The 20,394-nt window shown below is 55.0% G+C and overlaps 2 protein-coding genes across 10 annotated transcripts in view; one reads left to right on the top strand and one right to left on the bottom strand.

The window, feature by feature from the left end:
• CLCN6 (chloride voltage-gated channel 6) overlaps window positions 1-4,622 on the bottom strand; it is a 33,068-nt gene extending 28,446 nt beyond the window's left edge. Inside the window, exons 1-2 of one of the 2 annotated variants that reach the window (XR_007136467.1) lie at window positions 4,449-4,622; window positions 3,357-3,416 (exon numbers count right to left, since the gene is read on the bottom strand). Coding sequence is in view for 1 of the 2 variants with exons in the window: in XM_047791831.1 (XP_047647787.1) it covers window positions 3,357-3,416; window positions 4,449-4,535 (147 nt within the window). In the remaining variant the exon portion in view is untranslated. The remainder of the gene's footprint in view (window positions 1-3,356; window positions 3,417-4,448) is intronic. The other variant, XM_047791831.1, reaches the window with a different exon arrangement.
• Window positions 4,623-4,778: 156 nt separating this feature from the next.
• MTHFR (methylenetetrahydrofolate reductase) lies at window positions 4,779-19,309 on the top strand. Of its 8 annotated transcripts, none has more exons than XM_047791826.1 (12): window positions 4,779-4,921; window positions 7,432-7,677; window positions 9,020-9,372; window positions 10,220-10,330; window positions 13,241-13,434; window positions 14,106-14,356; window positions 14,628-14,762; window positions 14,934-15,114; window positions 15,362-15,544; window positions 16,547-16,648; window positions 17,993-18,112; window positions 18,429-19,309. In XM_047791826.1, the coding sequence occupies exons 2-12, from the start codon at window positions 7,445-7,447 to the stop codon at window positions 18,657-18,659; spliced, it is 2,094 nt and encodes a 697-aa protein (XP_047647782.1). In that variant the 5' UTR covers window positions 4,779-4,921; window positions 7,432-7,444; the 3' UTR covers window positions 18,660-19,309. The 8 variants fall into 8 exon arrangements, with proteins under 8 accessions (XP_047647782.1, XP_047647783.1, XP_047647786.1 ...); XM_047791827.1 differs by having other exon boundaries at window positions 4,796-4,921; window positions 7,435-7,677; XM_047791830.1 differs by lacking the exon at window positions 4,779-4,921 and adding an exon at window positions 5,223-5,425 and having other exon boundaries at window positions 9,134-9,372.
• The last annotated feature ends 1,085 nt before the right edge of the window (window positions 19,310-20,394 follow it).

The following is a 20,394-nucleotide window of genomic DNA, read 5'->3' as shown; positions in this document are numbered from 1 at the left end:
TGAAAAATAAATAAATAAAAAAATAAAATCTGGATAAAGTCTAACTTTCTTTTTTTTTTCTTTCTTTTTTCCATTTATTGGCCGCCCCATGGCATATGGACCCCCCGGGCCAGGGATCAGATCCGAGCCGCAGTCACGACATAAGCCGCAGTTGCAGCAACCCTGAATCTTTAACTCACTGTGCCAGGCCAGGGATCGAACCAGTTGGCAAATTCCAGAGTCCTAAAATTATTTTGTCAAGTAAATTGCAAGGAAAAAGTCCCAGGGTTCCTAAGACGCTGCCCATCCCACTGCACCACAGTGGGAGATGCTAAAGTCTAACTTTCTTAAAAAAAAAACAATCAAAAATCCCCAGATATTTTTACTTCTTTGCCATGACCAACTTTCCTTTATTTCTGCTGTATATGCTGCTCTTTGCTTTGAAGGACTAACAACTTTTTAGAAACTGAAATTCGTACAGGTGGCCTGCAGGGCTGCTGCCCATGGTAAGGAGCAAATACGGCACAGGGCTATGGGGGAAATGGGGCCTGAGATGTAGCCCAAGTTCCCCCAGGAAAGACAGGCACCTTAGGGTTCACACAAAGAGCACTGCCAATGGGCCTTGAGTTGGGGGTGCTGCAATAGCCTTTTATTGAAGTCTTTGGCTCTGAGGGGCCCTTTTTCCAACTCAAATGAGCACTACGGGCTCTGTGACCTGCACAAAAACAGTGGTGTTTGCTAACTACCCCCTCCCACACATAGGGAGTTGTTATTTTTCAAGCCACCTATAAGGAGACTGGATGTCAAAATGGGAGTCTAACATCTTGTAAGACCCCCAACTTTTCAGAGAAAGAGTCAAGGATATGCAATCAACTTTCACTAAGGCAAAAGGAGCACATTTTAGAAAGATGTACAACAGGTTTCTCTAGCTGATTCCTCGTAAATAAAATCTAAGCAAATTTTTCTGATTAAGTGCCTAGCTAAATTTGTTCTTACACACAGCAAATGCTCTGAGGGAGTTCATACACAGAGATGGTTACTTGGAAATATTAATGACTCACAAAAAAGAATATTAAACCATAAAATTTATATAAATATGCATATCAGCTGAAAGGAAATGCATTACAAATATGAGTGCAATTTAGTCAAAGGAAGAAAGGAGCCTGGGGAACAATAGGTCAATGGAGCAGAGATGCTGTGCTGAGCTCCCAAGAGAAGCATAAAGGCTGAGACTGCGTCAGTCATAGTAATAGGATATCATCAGGCTCAATGAGGGGGTTCGAATTGACCGCATGATATGGACCATTTTATACTAATTCACGTAAATCTCTTGACTACACACAGGCAAACAAGTATTTAACAAATACGAGAAAATACGGTGCTTTTTGATTGATTAAAAGCACTCGCATCAGAGAGGCGGGTTAAACTACACCATTGTGATCCACCTGGCAAATTCCAGAGTCCTCAAATTATTTTGTCAAGTCAATTGCAAGGAAAAAAAAAAAAGATGAAGGTGGAACCTATTTCATCTTAAACACACTTGACTTAAAAACATATATCAAACAAATGAATGTGAGGACCATTTATTTGGAACCTGATTCAAACAAACTATTAAAAAGTACATGACATTTATAAGATAACCGGAAAATTTCAACACTGGATATTTGATTTTAAAGAATCATTGTCAATTTCTTAGGTATGAAAATGGTATTGGGTTACGCTAAAAAGAAAGCCCTTACCCACTAATGATTCACACTGAATTATTTATGGACAAAATGATGTGATGTATAGAATTTCTCTCAAAATAATATAGGAAGGAGGATGTGGATGGGAACATAGACGAAACAAGGCTGGGCATGTGCTGAATGATGTGTGAAGCTGTGTGATGAGTACAGGGGCTTTCTCTTACTATTCTGTCCATTTTTGTCTATATTTGAAATTCTTTAGAATAAAAGGTTTTTAAAATTCCATGTTACACTACAAATCGTTAATACTTACACTAAATTCTACAGCACGAGTAAGATGAAATATTAAAAAGAAAATTAGCCTGGGTATGTTATTGTTTTAGAATACTGAATTTTCAAAGTCTGCACAACATATTTTTAAAAAGCATTAAACACAGACATGATTAATTCCACTCCTTGGAATTAATCCTAAAGAACCAATTAAAGATGATCTAGAAAGGATGGCCCCCACCATGCAGTTCACAATATAGAAAAATCAGATTAAAGAAACTGTGGCATAAGGAAATACCATTCCCCTATTTGAAAAGATGTTATAGAAAAGCAGCTACTGATATAAAAATTGTCACCCAGTGGAGGGAGAAAACATGTTAAAATAGAGTATTTAGTAGAATCTTACTTTGCAACTTAAAAAAAAGCGTGTCACTTTGCTACTTAAAAAAAAAAAACATGGAAAAGGATGTTTTGCTAGTGAATAATCACCTTTCAATGATCGGGGTTGTGGGTTTTTCTCTAGCCTCTTTTTGTAAATCATTTACAAATCCTCTATCACAACTGTGGCTTGTGTTTGTCATTGCAAAAGTCATAGAAATGTCATTGTGAACTGGTTAAATAATAGAAAAGCATTCCGCAGGACTGGCCTGGCCTTACTACACAGACACCCACTCACACACACACTCCCCCCCTCTCTGAATTCCATGCCTGAAATGGAGAACTACACTCAAGAATGAACATTTCTGGAGTTCCCGTCGTGGCGCAGTGGTTAACGAATCCGACGAGGAACCATGAGGTTGCGGGTTCAGTCCCTGCCCTTGCTTAGTGCGTTAACCATCCGGCGTTGCCGTGAGCTGTGGTGTAGGTTGCAGACGCGGCTCGGATCCCGCGTTGCTGTGGCTCTGGCGTAGGCTGGTGGCTGCAGCTCTGATTGAGCCCCTAGCCTGGGAACCTCCATATGCCGCAGGAGCGGCCCAAGAAATAACAAAAAAAAAAAAAAAAGAATTAACATTTCTGAGAAAAGCTGCTTAGGCAGGAAACAATCATCTGAAAACTCAGTTCACTCAGAAGAGAAGCAAAGACTCCTTGTCCTCACGTGTTAGGAGCACACACTCAGTGGCTTTGACTCTGGGTCTCTGCAGGTAGTAAAAGAAAACATCTAATAGCAAACACATACTCTACCCAGATTAAGGCACCACAGATCCACGAAAACATGGAGACACACTCAGACCCTGCTTGGGGTTGAGGTGAGAAAAGGGCTTTTTAAACAGTCTCCTTTCCACAAAGAAGTTACCTCTTACCTACTCATCTCCTGGGAGAAAAGGTCAAAGAGCATCTCTGGTTGGAATCCTAATGCTTGGGTCTGAAGTGAGCAGGTCACTCACTACTTTTGGTACCCAAGACAGCATCTAAGAATCTTACCTCATAGTCTTTCCTTGGAAGGATCTCATCCTCCTCTTCCTGTGTTTCTCCAAGGATGGTCTAGAAGAACAGATCCACAGAAGGAAGACCCTCTTAATTTTTTTTTTTTTTGGTCTTTTTGTCTCTTCAGGGCCACACCTGAGGCATATGGAGGTTCCCAGGCTAGGGGCAGAATCGGAGCTGTAGCTGCCGGCCTACATCACAGCCACAGCAAGGCAGGATCCTTAACCCACTGAGTGAGACCAGTGATCGAACCCACGTCCTCATGGACACTAGTCAGGTTCATTAACCACTGAGCCATGATGAGAACTCCTTAATGGTTTTTAAAGAGAACGAGGCAAAAAAAAAAAATTGGAATGAGGCAGAAATATGTACTGAAATCAACTGCCAGTTTCTAAGTCATCTGAAGTCATTATCAAATGGGAACTAGACGGAAAAACAACCTTTTGGGATGGGGGTGGAGTGGGTGGGGTTCTACCCATGGGTGGGGATCTACCCTCATCCCTACAGAACATTCTCCAAATAATCACTCGCCTTCAGGACACTTCAAAGATGTCCCTTGCCAGCTTAAGGTGGAAAATATTCAGGTTCCACCTGACAGCATGCCAAGTCTGAAACAAGGAGGGACTTGTCAACTCTGGGGACATAATTCAAGTTTTCCCAGAGTGCTTTGCAGATAGAAGCTGGAATATCAGTGACCCAGAAAAGATGAGGAAATAGAGAAAGGGCTGGAGAATCTCAGCTGCATGATCTGCACAAACTCCAGTGGAGGAGCTCCTTCTGAAAACGCTTGTTTCATTCAAAACTCCTTTCAGATGGAAATAAAAGCATATGAGGACGGGATGCACTGGAGCAGGCCTGGATTCTCCCTCAGATTCCAGGCAGGGGTTATGATCACACACACACACACACAAAAGCCCAGACTTGTACGCGTGAAGCCCGGCAGATGCTTCCAGAGCCCAGGCTGTTGTCCCCAGGCCCCACCTGCTGCCACCTGCGGTCCATGTTCGGACCGGCCCCACCCCCGGCAACGCCTCTCCCCGGTCCCTTAGCAACCGCCCCCTGCCCAGCCCCGCTCCGCCAGCTCCTCACCAGCTCCTCGGGAGTGCGGGTCTCACGCTCACCACAACAGCAGCACCACCTGCAGCAGCAGCACAGGGACCCCCTGCACCCCGCCATCTTCCTCCTTTACTGCCACCCTGGACCCCTCTGGCAACCCCCTCCCGCCTAGGATCCGCGCCTCACGTGACTGGCTCCGGGAGTGTCACGTGGCCCTCTCGTGCTTGGGGACGGAGACTGGGAGTGGCTGCAAACGGGTGGGGCGAGGGCTCGCGTCACATGACGGCGGAGGGACGGCTTCCAAAGAGACTTCTGGGCGCGGCCATGCTGGGGGCGGGGCTTCCGGGCGCCTGGGCCGGTGGCTTCCGCCCTCTGCTCGCGCCTCCCTTAGCAACCTGACATCTGCGCCGCGCCCCCCACTCGTGCCCCGCCCCCTCCTCCGGCGGGCCCAGCAGCGTCCACGCAGCTGCGGCGGGCACACTTTCCGAGTCATCCGCGACCAGAGGGTGAGTGACAGCGAGTCGCGGGGTTGCCAGGGAGGGAGACCAAGGAGTTGGGGACCACCCACCCGGGGGCGGGCTCTTGCCTGTGGGCAGAGAGCGATAGCGGCCGGCCCGCCCCCTCCTCGCTCGTCCTCCGAGAGAGAAATGTAATCCTCAATGGCTGCCTCCTGCACGACCCCCAGCAGCGAAGCGAAGACTCACTTTCCTCCCCGGCCTGGTCGGAGGCGGCCCTGAGTCGGGGTGTCCCCGTGCCGGACTGGGCCTGGGCCTTCATTTCTTCACCCCGACCATGAGCCGGTGACCCGGTGAATCGATCCGCTGCCCCCGAGCCACCCGGGCGCCAAAGACTCTTCGCCGGTTCCCCGCCGAGCGCCTGGAGAAGAGCGGTGGTCCGCTGGCCCTGTTTCCGGCGTCCACTGCATCGGGCTGCGCACGGGTGCCCACCCGACCTTTCTGGGAGTGGTGGCCTCCGTATTTCCCCACTGCCCCGTGCTCGGCACTGATTAAGTAAGTGCTCAGCAGATGGTAAAGGATTGTTCTGAGAACAGAGTGACAGTGCCTGGTGGGTCGGTGCTCAGGAGTGCTGGCTGTTAGTGCCATATGCCAGGCACTGGGATACCATGGACAGAATACCCTGCCCTGGTCTCAGAGAACTGGGAAGAGGGAGCGCAGGCAAACCTGTGAGCCCACAATTGCAGCCCTGGGTGCGATGGGACCCTAGCTTGAAATGGGTAGGTGGTACACACAAAAAAGGTTGAAAGAAGGCTAGTGCCTGGCACATGCTAGGAATGCGGTAAGTCCTTATTGAACAAAGAGCAGATAGATAGTTTGTCCATGGCTCTGATTTGTCTGTGGTTCAGCCTCCTTCCCCTCTCTTGGTTTGTTCCAGCAATTAATGAGGCACTCTCTTGAATTCCAGAGAAAGACCAGCCTAGGCTGATCTTGAGGCTCTCCCCTTTCTCATTCTTGACATTAATCCCCACGGAGAAACTGGACTTTTAGGTCAGAATCAAAATGGGCTTCCCTAGGGATGGAAAGCATGGTCTGGGCTCAACTCTTTGACTTTTTTTTTTTTTTTTGGTGGAGCCTGTGGCACACTGGGCCAGGCATCAAATCTGAGTTGCAGCTGTGACCTACATACACCCCAGCTGTGACAACACCAGGTCCTTAACCTACTTGCTGCAGTGGGAACTCCCTCAACTCCTTGACTTTGGAGGGACCAGTGTGTGTTATGTGCACTTGTGTGTTTTAGGGGAGAGGAGCAATTGATCTTACCTGTTTCTCGAGAGTCTAGGACCCCAAAATGGTTAAGAACACTGGCTTAGCAGTGGACATTTCCTGAAAGGCATGAACCTGGCCTGGTTGTCCCTCTAGTGCTCCATGTCCCCATCCCCTGGGTTTTCACTGCTATGTGCTTGCACCTTCCTGTACAAGAGTACCGTTTCCTTAGAAAGTTTCTGTCTTTATTTTCCCCACCAAACTGCCCAGTGGCACTGTGCGCTCTGTCGGCCTGCCTGTGGTTGCCATGGTTCAGGGCTTCGACTCTGGTGGCTCTGTCGTCACTCTAATTACTTTGACTTCAGTGGTGTGTATAAGAACAGCCTGGAAAGCAGGCACAGACTGGACAGCCTTTGTTCTGAGTTGGACATAAATCCATGCTCTGACTGAACTTGGGTCTGGCTACTTTTGGAACCCAGCCAATGTCAAGTCTAATCCATGGTCTTTTTGGAGAAGCACACACTCAGGAGAAATCTGGCTGCTTTGTCAAACCCCCACCCCTTCCATCCTGTGTACATAGAAACGCATTAGCAGGAGGCGTTTCCGTGGCTCAGCCATTCCTTCTCTGGAGAGTGATCCAGTGCACATCTGTCTGTAGCCCCATCTCCGCCCAAACCCGGCCACCTCCAGCCCTACGTCCCCCTCCTTCCATCCGCCTTCGACCGCTAGAGCCTCAGCCCTCCCGCTGGCCTGGAAGCCCTGCCCCCGCCCCCTTGCAGGGCTCGGCCCGGCTACAGCTCTGAGCTTTTCCTTTGTCACAGCTCCGCCCAGTCGGACACACCCGCTGGGGAAGTTTCCTCGGATTCTTCCCCAGAGGTCTGGGGTCTGAGTCTAAACTAGCAGAAATGGACCGTCCAAAAGCCAAGGGCCTCCCAGCTGGGCAGTGCTGCCCCTCTCTAGGAGTGCGGGCCTTGGAGGCTGGCATCTCGAGGTCCTCTGTGCCACCCGCCATCAGGTAGCAGTCACGGAGGATCCAGGGGCTGAAGGAGTGTGTGTCTGCGCTGGGTGGGGGCAGCCCTATATGGAGTCAGGGAGCCGCGGATGGCAAAGCTTGGAGCGAGGCTGCGCAGACGACCTTGACGGTGGCTCGTGGAGCCTCTGGGTGGGGCCGTTGTCACCCATACCCTCTCCGGCCTTCTTCCTGCGTGGAAATGCAGCGCCTCTCACTTGACCCTGCTACTCTGGGGCTCGGCTGCCCGCCTGCCGTCTCATGCCCCCGCCCTCACCCCATGCAGCAGGAGCTCAGCCATGGTGAACGAACCCAGAGGGAACGGCGGCCCCGGCCCCCGCTGGGAGGGCAGCAGCAGTGGCAGCGAGAGCTCCAAGGAGAGCTCAAGGTGCTCTACACCGGGGCTGGACCCCGAGCGTCACGAGAGGCTCAGGGAGAAGATGAAGCGGAGGATGGAGTCAGGTGACAAGTGGTTCTCCCTAGAATTCTTCCCTCCTCGAACTGCTCAGGGCGCCGTCAATCTCATCTCTAGGTGAGTGGATGTAAGATAAGGAGCTGGGGATGGAGGCGTGGGTTGGGGGGGAATGTGAGCTGTCAGCCCTGAGGCAGGGCTGCACTTTGACCCGGCAGAAAAAAGAGGTGGAAAAAAAGCCAAGCCAGGGTAGATCCTTCGATATACGCAGCTTCTGTTGTTTGTGAAAGTCCCTCCAAGCACCTGGAATGTTTAGACCCGCTCTTCGATGGGTTAAAAAAATGTTGACTCTCCCTGACTGCATTCTTTAGCGGAACTTGGGGCCGGATCCTGAGTAGATTGTAGGAAGTTACAAAAGAGGGACTTGGAGAGCATTTGCAGCCAGTTAGGAATTTGGATTATTCCCGTAAAATTGAAAAACGCCGACTGGATTACGTTAGCACTTCGCGAATCGCAGTTCCTTTTTTTTTTTATTTTTTATTTTTATTTTTTTGACTTTTTTGTTGTTGTTGTTATTGTTGTTGTTGTTGTTGTTGTTGTTGCTATTTCTTGGGCCGCTCCCGCGGCATATGGAGGTTCCCAGGCTAGGGGTCTAATCGGAGCTGTAGCCGCCGGCCCACGCCAAAGCCACAGCAACTCGGGATCCGAGCCGCGTCTGCAACCTACACCACAGCTCACGGCAACGCCGGATCGTTAACCCACTGAGCAAGGGCAGGGACCGAACCCGCAACCTCATGGTTCCTAGTCGGATTCATTAACCACTGCGCCACGACGGGAACTCCCGCAGTTCCTTTTTTTAAAGTTCATGCTTTTAACCACTTGTGCTTCTCATGCGATTCGCGAAGTGCTAACGTAATCCAGTCGGCTTGTCGTGGCTCTTGATTCCAGGTCTGGAAATGTGGCCTGCAGGACTCTTGGCCGCTGCACCGGGACTAGGGGGCAGCATGAAAGAAACTTGTGTCTGTGGACCCTCTCTGTCCCCAGAACGAGGCCTCACTTGCCCCTCTGAGGATTTCCCCAACCCTTGACCATCAAAATGTCTTAACTCGCCCGAGGTAATAAACATGCAAGCGCTTAGAAAAGTCCAAAGTGCTGCTTGTGCACAGAGTGGCCTCGCTGTTCTCATATATCACGTCCACAGCAAGTCACCAGAGTCATAGCACCCTGGTTGCACGTTCATTGCGTACCCAACACTGCAAGAGCTGTAGAGCCAGCTAGCACCATATCCTCAGAGTGTCTTTATGAATGTGGCACTCACTGGCTGCTGCCACTTTGCAGAAATGAGGACACTGAGGCTCAGAGAGATTAAGTAATTCTCCCAAGGTCACACAGCTTATAAGCACCAAAGCCAGATTGATTGATTTTTATTTATTATTTTTATTATTTATTATTGTGGATGCAGGTCAGTCGGATTCCAACCAACACCGGATGCTTCTCTAACTCCCAGAGCCCACGGGAAGGGGGTGAAGGGTGGTGCGCCCCCAGAGGCCCCTGTTCAGAAAGAAACTCCCCGCAGGTTTGACCGGATGGGGGCAGGCGGCCCTCTCTTCATAGATGTGACCTGGCACCCAGCAGGGGACCCTGGCTCGGACAAGGAGACCTCGTCCATGGTGATCGCCAGCACGGCCGTGAACTACTGCGGCCTGGAGACCGTACTGCACATGACCTGCTGCCATCAGAGCCGGGAGGAGGTCACGGGCTACCTGCACAAGGCCAAGCGGCTGGGCCTGAAGAACATCTTGGCGCTGAGGGGAGGTGCGGAGCCCGCCCATGGCCCTCTGGGGTCCTGCTTTCCCGAAGACCTCCTCTGTCCCTGAAACGGTCCTTTGCTTTTCTCCGTGTCCCACACTGAGTCCACGCAGGCTCCCATCCCTGCCGGTAGCATCCATGGGCATCATGGTCGGGAGGACCGTGGGCGGCACAGATGCAGCCACCTCCTGATCTCTTGACCTCACTCTAGGCATTGAGTCGGCACTGGGCTGGCGTCTGATAACGCTATGTCCTGACTCTACGCAGCTTCATTGATCAGATCGCTGGCTGCAGCTGGTTTTGGCCCAGTCAGAGAGCTCAGTTCTGGCTTGTGTCCCAGGACTGAGAAGAGCCGGCGATGCCTCTGGCCCCTGCTGTCAGTGGGCCACATAAGCGTTGGGACATGGGAGCCCGTTGGTGGGAACTTGTGGCCTCAGGCTCCCCGCCCCAAAGACCACTCCCCCCTTGACCGGAGGGAGGTACCCCCTGGTGGACAAGGATTCTAAGGGCAGGGAGAGGGAGCTGCAGAGTTGGATGGGGGGGCCTGGACGCAGGCAGGTCTGAGTAGGGACCGGGTCTCTGGTGCTCCAGGCTGGATGGAGAGCAGCAGCTGCTCCCTGTCGGCCGCTGCAGCCCGCAGCCCGCAGAGCAAGGACTCCGCGATTGATAGGCTGGCTGCCATCTTCCTCTCAGTTTACCAGATCCTCAGCGAGAAGGCAGAGGCACCAACTTAAAGTCACAGGAAGGCTCTGCCTTCGAGGCGCTCATGGTCCTGGGTGTGGGTGGGGAGAAGGACCAGAGAGGCTGCCTGGAGGGCGAGTGAGACCCAGCAACGAGACCTCCAACCCTGCAGACCCTGTAGGTGACCAGTGGGAAGCAGAGGAAGGAGGCTTCGGCTACGCTGCAGACTTGGTGAAGCACATCCGCAGTGAGTTTGGTGACTACTTCGACGTCTGTGTGGCAGGTGAGTGGCCGGGGCATCCCAGCAGGTGGGGCCGGAGAGGGGCAGGGTGAAAGGTACTCAGTTCAGGTGAGGGAGGTGCCGCGGTGACATCTGTCCTCTTGTTCTGTCCTCCACTCCCCTCCCTGGCTCGCCCCCGCCCCTTAAGTTTTGGTTCCTCAGCCTTTTCTTGATCTTCATCTGCTTCCAAGCCCTACTTTTAAAACACAAAAGGGGTATATGGATCAAGATTCTGGGGGCAGGAATCTCAGGACAAGGTCAGGAAATGGCATTGGACCTCACTAAGCCCTGGAACCCGGAGGCAGACAGAGTCGAGGCCCTCCCTCATTCCCTCTGGGGCCACAGGGCCCCGCGTCTGCCTCCCCGCTGCTCCACGCCTCATTCAGTACACCCGACAGGTGCCCTCTTCCTGTCCCCGGTGTGTATGGTACACCCCTGACCTGCCACTGGCTCCTCACTGTCGCCCGGACTGATTGACAGACCTCTGTCAATTCCAAATCCTCAGGAGAGAGGCTTAGATCGGCTCAGCTCTAGTTCCTTCAGCCAGGGGGTCTGGGCCTTCAGCTTCCCAACCAGGGGCTTGGGTGTAATGGGGCAGCATGTGCCAGGGACACAAGAGATCCGGGGATCAATCTGACACATCATCTTGCCACAAAAATTTTTTGCAGGTAGTTTGGAGAAAATCATACTGTTCTTATGAAAATAAACATGACTATATTGTGGAGTACCAAATCAGAGTGATCCGCATTTGGGAGTTCCCGTTGTGGCTCAGTGGGTTATGAACGTGAGTGGGATCCATGAGGATGCAGGTTCGAACCCTGGCCTCGCTCAGTGGGTTAAGGATGCGGCATTGCCATGGGCTGTGGTGTAGGTCGAAGTCGAGTTGCTGTGGCTGTGGTGTAGACCGGCAGCTGCAGCTCCGATTCAACCCCTAGCCTGGGAACTATCATATGCTGCAGGTGCAGCCCTAAAAAGCAAAACAAACAAACAAAACCAAAGGGCTGCAAGGAAATCACTTGTTACGGGGACTTGGGCTAGTCCCCAGGCCCCGTACTCTTCCCAGCATTGAGAAGAGGGTGTTGACGTGGATGGGTGTGGGAGGCCCAGAGGAGTAGGAATTCAGTGTCGTTGCTCTCGAGCGGCCACAAGACAGTCAGTTGATTTCGGAGGGTGCCCATGGGCAGTGGGCTTTGGATGCTCAGGAGTGGAAACCACAGGGCCATGAGCACTCGGTTGCCAAGCGGTTTGGAGCTTTGCTTCTGGGAAAGTGGTAGAGAAGGGAGACGGTGGAGGAGCCGGCACCCCAGCTGGCTGAGCTTGGACAAGCACGCAGTAAAGCTGAGCGAGATCTGGGTGTCAGCAGCTGCTGGATTGGTTGGGTGCTGTTGAGGTTTTATAGTGTTTAGGCTGCTAACACCTATTTCTAAAATTCCTGCTGGAAAAATAGCCTTGTTACTGAAAGTATAAAATTCTGGTGTTTAAACTCCCCACCCCCTTATCCTTGAAACAATAGTTTTTATATCCATTTTTGATGACTCAGGGTTTCTTAAGCACAAAACTGTCTAATCACCGCAAAGCAGCTTGGCTGCCCAACAGTGTGGGTGCGGGTCTGCCCCCTTCCTGACTTGGGGTCCTGCCCTGGACTCAGCTGAAGAAGCCAGCACTCTGTGCCCTCAGTCTTCTGTGCAGGCAGGGCTACTGCTAAGTTCTGTCCTTCGGGAATCAGTGACCCAGTTCCTGGAGCTGATGAGGACCCAGGGGACAGCTGGTTGTCCCCCTGCCCCAGTGCTTTCACACCCCAGGAGTCTGTTACTTCGTGGGGCTGCTCTTTCCACTGTCAGCAGCCCTCTGACACTGACCCTGGCTCCGCCACTTGGAGCAACACAGACTCCGACTAATAAAAAATGCGACTAAAGTGACTCCATTTTCCCAGTGACAGACCTGGGAAATTAAAAACAGTTCCTAGAGTTGCTGGGAGGCTCAGTGGGTTAAGGATCCGGCGTTGTCACCGCTGTGGCTCAAGTCACTACTATGGTGATTTGAACTTCTGCATGCCATGGTCACGGCCAAAAAAAAAAAAGAGCCGTTTTCTCTCCGTTCTTTGTGTGTATGTCTGTATGTGTTTTTAGGGCCGCATCCATGGCCTATGGAAGTTCCCAGGCTTGGGGTCAAATCAGAGCTGCAGCTGCCGGCCTACACCACGGCTCATGGCAATGCCAGATCCTTAACCCACTGAGTGAGGCCAGGGATCGAACCTGCAACCTCATGGATACTAGTCGGATTCGCTTCTGCTGCGCCGTGACGGGAACCCCCTCTGCTCTGCTCTTCAAGCGGGCCGTCTCCACCCTCCTCACATCTCCTCGGGTAACACGCTTTCCACTTGGCACTGACCTGCACCCGAGTGATTTTATTTGTTTATTTATTTAGGGTTTTTAGAGGTTTTTTTTTTCCTTTTCATTTTTTAAAGTTGTATTGAAGTATAGTTGATTTACTGTGATGAGTAATTTTTATGTGAAATTAAAGGCACTGTTTTAATCCAGTACCTAGAGCCAAGCCCGTTCCCCCAGGGCTGCCCAGCCAGCCTAAATGTAGCATTTTCTCTTTTCCGAGGCCACAAAATGCAGGCCGTGTTGGCCTGGCTGATGGCAGGGGCCGTGAGGCAGGGCAGAGCGGGGATTGGGGACACCCCGCCCCCACTCTCGGGGTCGGGGTGGCTCTAAGCTGGTTCCCTCCAAGGGTCACCTGCAGGTCGAGGGGGCCGTCAGACGAGCCCAGCCGTCACTTCAGCCTGTCCCTGCTCAGGGCTCGGAAGGGACGAGTCTGGAGCTCTCCATTCCCCGCTCTCTCGTTTCTCCATCACTCACCTTAGGCAGGCGGAGCCAAGCCTCTAGCTACTGTCTTCCCTCTTGGCAGGTTACCCCAAAGGCCACCCCGACGCAGAGAGCTTCGAGGCCGACCTGAAACACCTGAAGGAGAAGGTGGCGGCAGGAGCCGACTTCATCATCACCCAGCTTTTCTTCGAGGCTGATACGTTCTTCCGCTTCTTGAAGGCTTGCTCCGAGATGGGCATCACCTGCCCCATCCTCCCGGGCATCTTCCCCATCCAGGTGAGGGTCCCGGGAGGGCTAGTGGACTCCCTCCGGCCCCTTGTCCCGGCACAGGCCAGAGTTCTTGGATGCCCATTAGATTTTCGTCAGACAGACGCGCAGTCCTGGCAAAGTGTTGTCTTTCCACCCCGTTGATCACCTCTGATGTCCCCCCAAATAGCGACAGTACCTGTTGGTGGGGCTTACAGGTCAGAGTCACTAAAAGGGATTATAACGCTCATAAATGTTGCTAAAATCGGTATTTCCCAAACTTGGCTGTCTCCAGAATCATTTCATAAGCCTTTTCGAAAGATAGATTCCCAGATCCTCTGCCTAGGGGTTCTGAGTTAGTAGTTTCTCAGGGTGAAGCCTGGGAATTTGTACGTTAGTTCTTAACATAGTGATCTGCTCGTCAGTGAGGCTGGGGAGCCACTGGCTCAGGTGACCACCCGTTATCGATAAATATGTATAGGGGCCGAAGGGCTGGTTCAGACCAACGGCAGGAATGCCGTAGGTCTGTCCTCTGCAGAGTTTAAAAGCAGGACCAGGCGGGTCCTCGCACGATGTGGCCTGACTTTCCTGGGTCACGGTGTGTCACACTACGGGGGCCAGGAGACCTGGTGGGGGATGAGTGTTTGGGGTGAGAGATGGGCTGGGAGATGGCGCCCACTGCCCCCTCGTGTCCCGGGCAGGGCTACCACTCCCTCCGGCAGCTAGTGAAGCTGTCCAAGCTGGAGGTGCCGCAGCAGATCAAGGACGTGATCGAGCCCATCAAAGACAATGACGCCGCCATCCGCAACTACGGCATCGAGCAGGCTGTGAGCCTGTGCCAGGAGCTTCTGGCCAGTGGCCTGGTGCCGGGCCTCCACTTCTACACTCTCAACCGCGAGGTGGCCACCACAGAGGTGCTGAAGCGTCTGGGCCTGTGGATCGAGGACCCCAGGTGAGGCCAGGAGCCCCGAATTCAGGCCCAGGAGCCACAGAGGAGAGTCAGGCGGGCAGGAAAGTCAGGGAGAGGTCGCAGAACGAGCAGCTCACCCTAGCAGCGCCAGCCACCCTGGCTAATGGCACCCTTGGGGCTCCGGTGTCAGCAGGAACACCACGTCCAGCTTGATGTGTCCGAGTTGAATGGAAGAACCCAGGCTCGGTGGTGCCCCCTCCCCACTGCTCCCAAGGGCAATTCCTTGAGGCTTTTTGTCTTGGTTCTCACCCAGGCGCCCCCTGCCCTGGGCTGTCAGCGCCCACCCCAAGCGTCGGGAGGAAGATGTCCGTCCCATCTTCTGGGCCTCCAGACCCAAGAGTTACATTTACCGCACCCAGGAGTGGGATGAATTCCCCAACGGCCGCTGGTGAGTCCCTGTGGATGAACTGTTTCCTGGCGGGGGTGGGTGGGGGACACAGATCATGGTCGCACCCTCTGGAGCAGGATTCACAGGGATGCCCCCCTCCCCGACCCCAGGGCGGGTGGATGCTGCCATGGTCTTGTCCGGAGGTCAAGACCTTGGCACCTGCTCTGCCAGGGGCAACTCCTCCTCTCCCGCCTTTGGGGAGCTGAAGGACTACTACCTCTTCTACCTGAAGAGCAAGTCCCCGAAGGAAGAGCTGCTGAAGATGTGGGGGCAGGAGCTGACCAGCGAAGAGAGCGTCTTTGAAGTCTTTGCCCACTACCTCTCGGGGGAGCCGAACCAGAATGGCTATAAAGTGAGTGCTGCTGGGGCGGCTCCCTGGTCCCCTCCCCTCGCCCCATGGGCCGGACCTCAGGGCTGTGACGGCCCCAGCCTGAGGCTCGGCATCTCGGCAGAGGAAGAAAGTGAGCTGGGGAGTCCCCATGTGGGGTGTCTGGAAGGGGCTCATAGGGGCAGAGCCAGGCTGGGTCTCTGACGGGGACAGGGAGGGGCCCAGGGTGCCAGATGGGGCCATGGCCCCCAGCTCCGCTCCCCCTCCTCAGGTGACCTGCCTGCCCTGGAATGACGAGCCCCTGGCGGCCGAGACCAGCCTGATGAAGGAGGAGCTGCTGCGGGTGAACCGGCGGGGCATTCTCACCATCAACTCCCAGCCCAACATCAACGGGAAGCCGTCCTCCGACCCCGTCGTGGGCTGGGGCCCCAGCGGGGGCTACGTTTTCCAGAAGGTGTGGCCCTTCTTGACTGGCACTCACGGGCACCCCCAGGATGGGGACTGCAGGCTCTTCGTCTCTGGGGCTTTCTGTTCTGAGTGGCAGGGGATCGGGGTGGACAGGAGCTCGGGCTTAGAGTTACGCAGACCTGGTGGGCTGAGCCCATGACCACGCTGAGCCTCAGCATTCTCTTCTGTAAATGGGGACGTGTCCTGGGATGAAACTTGATAAAGCCTGCAAAGCACTCTGCACATGGGGCGCATCCCCTAACTGGGAGCTCTTGTCACTTCCTTGTGGACGCCTTTCACCCAGGGCGGCTGCAGTTAACTTTACCTTCTAAAGCCCCAGGGCTCTGGGGTTAGAAGGATGTGGGTTTTTGTTCCAGCTCTGCTGTTTACCGTCAGTGCAGGCAAGTCGCTCAACCTCCCTGAACTCTGTTTCCTCATTTATAAAGTGGGGCTGACGGCGCCCTCCCTGCAGTTGTATGAGGGTTGTAGCAGATGGATTTAAATGAACCCGGCTTAACCCCTGATGGAGATGGGCAGGTGAGATGTGTCTGTCTCGGCATATTTGCCAACCTGGGTGCCCTGTGCAGCTTCGGAAAAGACTTCTCCACGGAGCCTTCCCAGCTGGATGGAGGGTGGCAGGCATCCCTTGGACCCGTCCAGACCGGCTTCCTTCCCCTTTGCTGAATTATTTGCCAGTTCCAGCTAGTGGCCACCGCTGTTCCCAATGCCTTTTTTTTGGCCACATCCGCGGCCTGTGGAAGGTCCCAGGCCAGGGATCCAACCCATGTCACAGCATAGCAGTGACAACAGCGGTTCATTAGCCACTACACCACCAGGGAACTCGCCCAACACCTTATGTGTCCTGCCACATGTGTCCTCAGGGGTGCCTCCCGGGACAGTCAGGAGAGCAGATGTCTGGTGTGGGAGCACACAGGATGCTCAGCAGCATCCAGAGGATGCGTCCAACAAGGGGCGGGTTCCATGACAGGCGCCCATCTCCCTCCCGCAGGCCTACCTGGAGTTCTTCACTGCCCGGGAGACGGTGGAGGCGCTCTTGCAGGTGCTGAAGAAGTATGAGCTCCGAGTGAATTATCACATTGTGGATGTGAAGGTAGGGGGCCAGCCTGGGTCACCGGGTCTGAGGGCACCACATTTATGCCACCATCCGGCAATCATGGAGCGCCCCACCAATCCAGGCATTGTGCCAGACAGACACGCAGACAGAGCCAGGCCCCTGGCCTCTGAGAGCTCCCAGCCTGGCACAAGAGGCCATTTGTGGATAATCATGAGCAGGTGTAAGCAGTGCGCTTTTTTTTTCCCTTCTCTCTCTCTTTTTTTTTTTTTTGCTTTTTAGGGCTGCACTTGCAGCCTTTGGAAGTTCCCAGGCTGGGGTGGAATTGGAGCTACAGCTGCTGGCCACAACTACAGCCATGCAGGATCTGAGCTGCATCTGCGACCTAGACCACAGCTCACAGCTGCACCAGATCCTTAACCCACTGAGTGAGGCCAGGGATCGAACTCACAACCTCATGGACACCAGTTGGGTTCATTACCACTGCACCACAACAGAAACTCCCAGCAGTGTACTTTCTAACAGTAAAGTTCAGTGTGAAAGGCTGGGGCCCCAGGGGTGGGATGTCTAATTTGCGAGGTCAGAGGAAGCACTTGGAGGGGCCCTGTGTGGCCGGAATGTTTTTTTTTTTTTTTTTTCTGCTTTTTAGGGATGCTCCTGTGGCATATGGAGGTTCCCAGGCCATGGGTCCAATCAGAGGTACAGCTGCCAGCCTACACCGCAGCCACAGCAACGCAGGATCCGAGCTGTGTCTGCGACCTACACCACAGCTCACGGCAATGCCAGGTCCTTAACCCGCTGAGTGAGGCCAGGGATTGAGCCCGCAACCTCATGGTTCCTAGTCGGGTTCGTTTCCACTGTTCCACAGTAGGAACTCCATGGCCTGCGTCTTTAAGGACAAGGAGGAGAAGGGCATTCTGGGGAAAGAGGAGAGCATGCAAAGGCATTGCTGCCAAATGGGGTCAGAGTGAGGCCCAGGTGTAAGTGGGGCCAGGTCCAGGGGTCTCCCCGTGCTACCTCGAATCTGGGTCTTCCCCCATGGGCAAGAGGGAGGCGGGCTCCAGGTTTTGTTGGGACAGGTCCCGGTGGACGCTGTGAGCAGCGCAGGGTCAGGGCAGGCCTGGTGGAGGAGCATTGAGGCCTGGCCAGGCGAGTCATGAAGCTGGACACAAGAGGAAGCCAGCAGAGTCCCCGGATGTGAAGCTGATTGGCGCGTAGGGAGGAGGAAGGAAGAGCCCAGGATGACCTCTGGGTTTGGGGCCACAGGGAGAGTGGCACAGAGCTGCAGAGCCGGGGTGGGGTGGGGCTGCGTGCACTCCCGGTGAGAGCACCACAGCTGCCTGCACCCCAAGCCGCCCCAACCACCCCCTCACCGCCACCCAGGGTGAAAACATCACCAACGCGCCCGAGCTGCAGCCCAATGCCGTCACTTGGGGCATCTTCCCTGGACGGGAGATCATCCAGCCCACGGTGGTGGACCCGGTCAGCTTCATGTTCTGGAAGGTAAGGGGGCTGGGAGTAGGCCTGCCCTGCCCCCCTCTGGGGCCTTGGGTGGGCCGTGGGGCTGGGTCCCAAGTGTGGGACCGGGGCTGACAGCACCCTGACTTGACTCCTGGTGGTTCCTTCTGGGCTGGGGAGCGGGGGTGGCATTGGCTGGGGGGCCCCGTTCTGCTCTGGGGAACATCCTGCTGGGCAGCAGCAGAGCCCCTCGGGGTGCTGGGCGTGGAGCCCTGGCCCGGGGGCAGCCCCGTTCACCCAGCCTCTGTCTCTGTGCGTCTCTGCATGTGCCTGTCTGCGCGCCTGGGTGGCGCGCGTGCAGGACGAGGCCTTCGCGCTGTGGATCGAGCAGTGGGGCAAACTGTATGAGGAGGAGTCCCCGTCCCGCATGCTCATCCAGTACATCCACGACAACTACTTCCTGGTCAACCTGGTGGACAACGAGTTTCCGCTGGACAACTGCCTCTGGCAGGTGGTGGAGGACACATTTGAGCTTCTCAACAGGCCCCCCCACAACGAGAAGGAGCCCGAGGCCAGTGAACCTGCACCCTGAGACCCTTCGCATGAGGCCACCATGTCCCACCTTCCACCTCCCTGTCCTGGCTCTTCCGGGGACTCCTGTTCTTTGGTCCTCCCCAGCCCTGGCCTCCCCCCATGATGCTGGCAGCTGGACTGGGGGGCTTCCGGCTCTGGCTGGACCTGAGTCTGCCCCACACGGGAGCCTGGTGTTCCCCGCTCAGCCGAGTCTGGGCTTTCAGTGGGGAGCAGCCCCCCGACCCCCACAAAGGACCCCTGTGGGCAGAACGCCGTCCTCCCTGAGAAGGGGTGTTGCTGACAGAGCCCCTGGGAGCTGGCCTGGGGCTGCGGTGACCTTGCTCTTGGGGCCTGTGGGATGGGGACACCAAGCACGCAGCAGGCACGGTGGGACTGCTGGCACTGCGGAGGAGACAAAGTCAAGGTACCGCACCCTTCCGCCTCCAAGGCATTGGCAGCCGAGCACCCCCGCTTGTGATTGAAGGAGTGACCACTGCCTGCCAACGCCCTGTTGGGCACGTACCCTGGACGGACCTGGGGCTGAAACCTGATCATGGTCCCTGCCTGCTCTTGGCCTAGAGCTGAGCTGGTCTGTCCCTTTTCTACACGCCTTTTTCACACAGCTGTCTCTGTGTTCCTGTGGCTCAAGAAAGTGCCTCTTCAGGGTCAGAGGTGTCTGAATCCCTGTGCGAGTCAGAGCCGTGGCCTTTGCCTTCTCCCCTGGCCGCGAAGGCTGAAGGGTGCCCTGTCTGCTGCCATGGAGGGCGCAGGTGAGGTTTGCTCGAGCAGGGCGGACTTCCTGGCTTATTTTTCAGGCCAGACCTCCTCCTGCCAGCTGCCCCCTCCCCTCGGGGCACCATATCCCGGAATTTGCCTGGCACTGCTCCCCAGGAAGCAGCCCTCAAGCCCTGCCGCCCAGAGGTGCTAGGCCGGTCCTTGCACATGGCCCTGCCGGTCTTCAGTGGCTCAGGGGAGGAGGGGGTGGGCATCCAAAGAGCGGCCTGATGGCAGAGGAAGCGGGTCAGAGCCGCGTGCCCTGCAGTGCCAGGACAGCCTGGCCGGCCGGGGCAGGGCCAGCAGGAGAGACAGAGGAGCCACTGGGACCAGGGGCGTTTTATTGTCCTTCAGAGCTCTCGGCCTGAGTGCCCCGCGGCGCTCCCCAGATGGGTGGGGCTCCGGTCTGTTTTTCTTTCCCTGGGCCTGAGCTACAGCTGCAGCTGGGCCCCCTGCTCCCCGCCGGGGCCAGCACAGGCAGAGGATCTGGCAGCTTCGTCTGCTCCCGGCCTTGTCCTAGGCCTCCGGCTGCTCCTCAGGCTCCTGGCTGCCAGGCGCTGGCGCCACCTCTCAAAGGCCTGGAATGGGGTGGGGGAGGGCAGGTTCTCTGGCTGCCTCCTGGGCCTGTGCTGTCAGCACTGGGCTAACACCTGGGCCCAGTTCCTTTTGTCCCCAGGGAAGAGGAGGCCCTTCCCTCTGCCCCAGGCCAAACGCACAGGCTTGGAATAGAGGGGACTTGAGGTCTGGGAAGCTGTGATCTGAGGGCATGATAGGGAGGGGTGCCAGCGCCCCACATTCAACTTTGGGCTGGTGTGAGCAGCTGCAGTGCCACAGGCCAAGCCTGGTTCCCAAACCATCAACAGGGTGGGACCGGGCTGAGGACATCATCACCAGCTGAATTACAGGCTTGGGAAGCCAGGCTGTGTTTTCTCCAACTGAAAATGAAGGGTTCTGGGGGCAGCCATCAGGGAGGACCAGAG

Source organism: Phacochoerus africanus, chromosome 8, assembly GCF_016906955.1.
Source record: "Phacochoerus africanus isolate WHEZ1 chromosome 8, ROS_Pafr_v1, whole genome shotgun sequence".
Taxonomy (NCBI): domain Eukaryota; kingdom Metazoa; phylum Chordata; class Mammalia; order Artiodactyla; family Suidae; genus Phacochoerus; species Phacochoerus africanus.
Note: the sequence above shows the minus strand (reverse complement) of the source record. Positions and strands in the feature narration are given on the sequence as shown.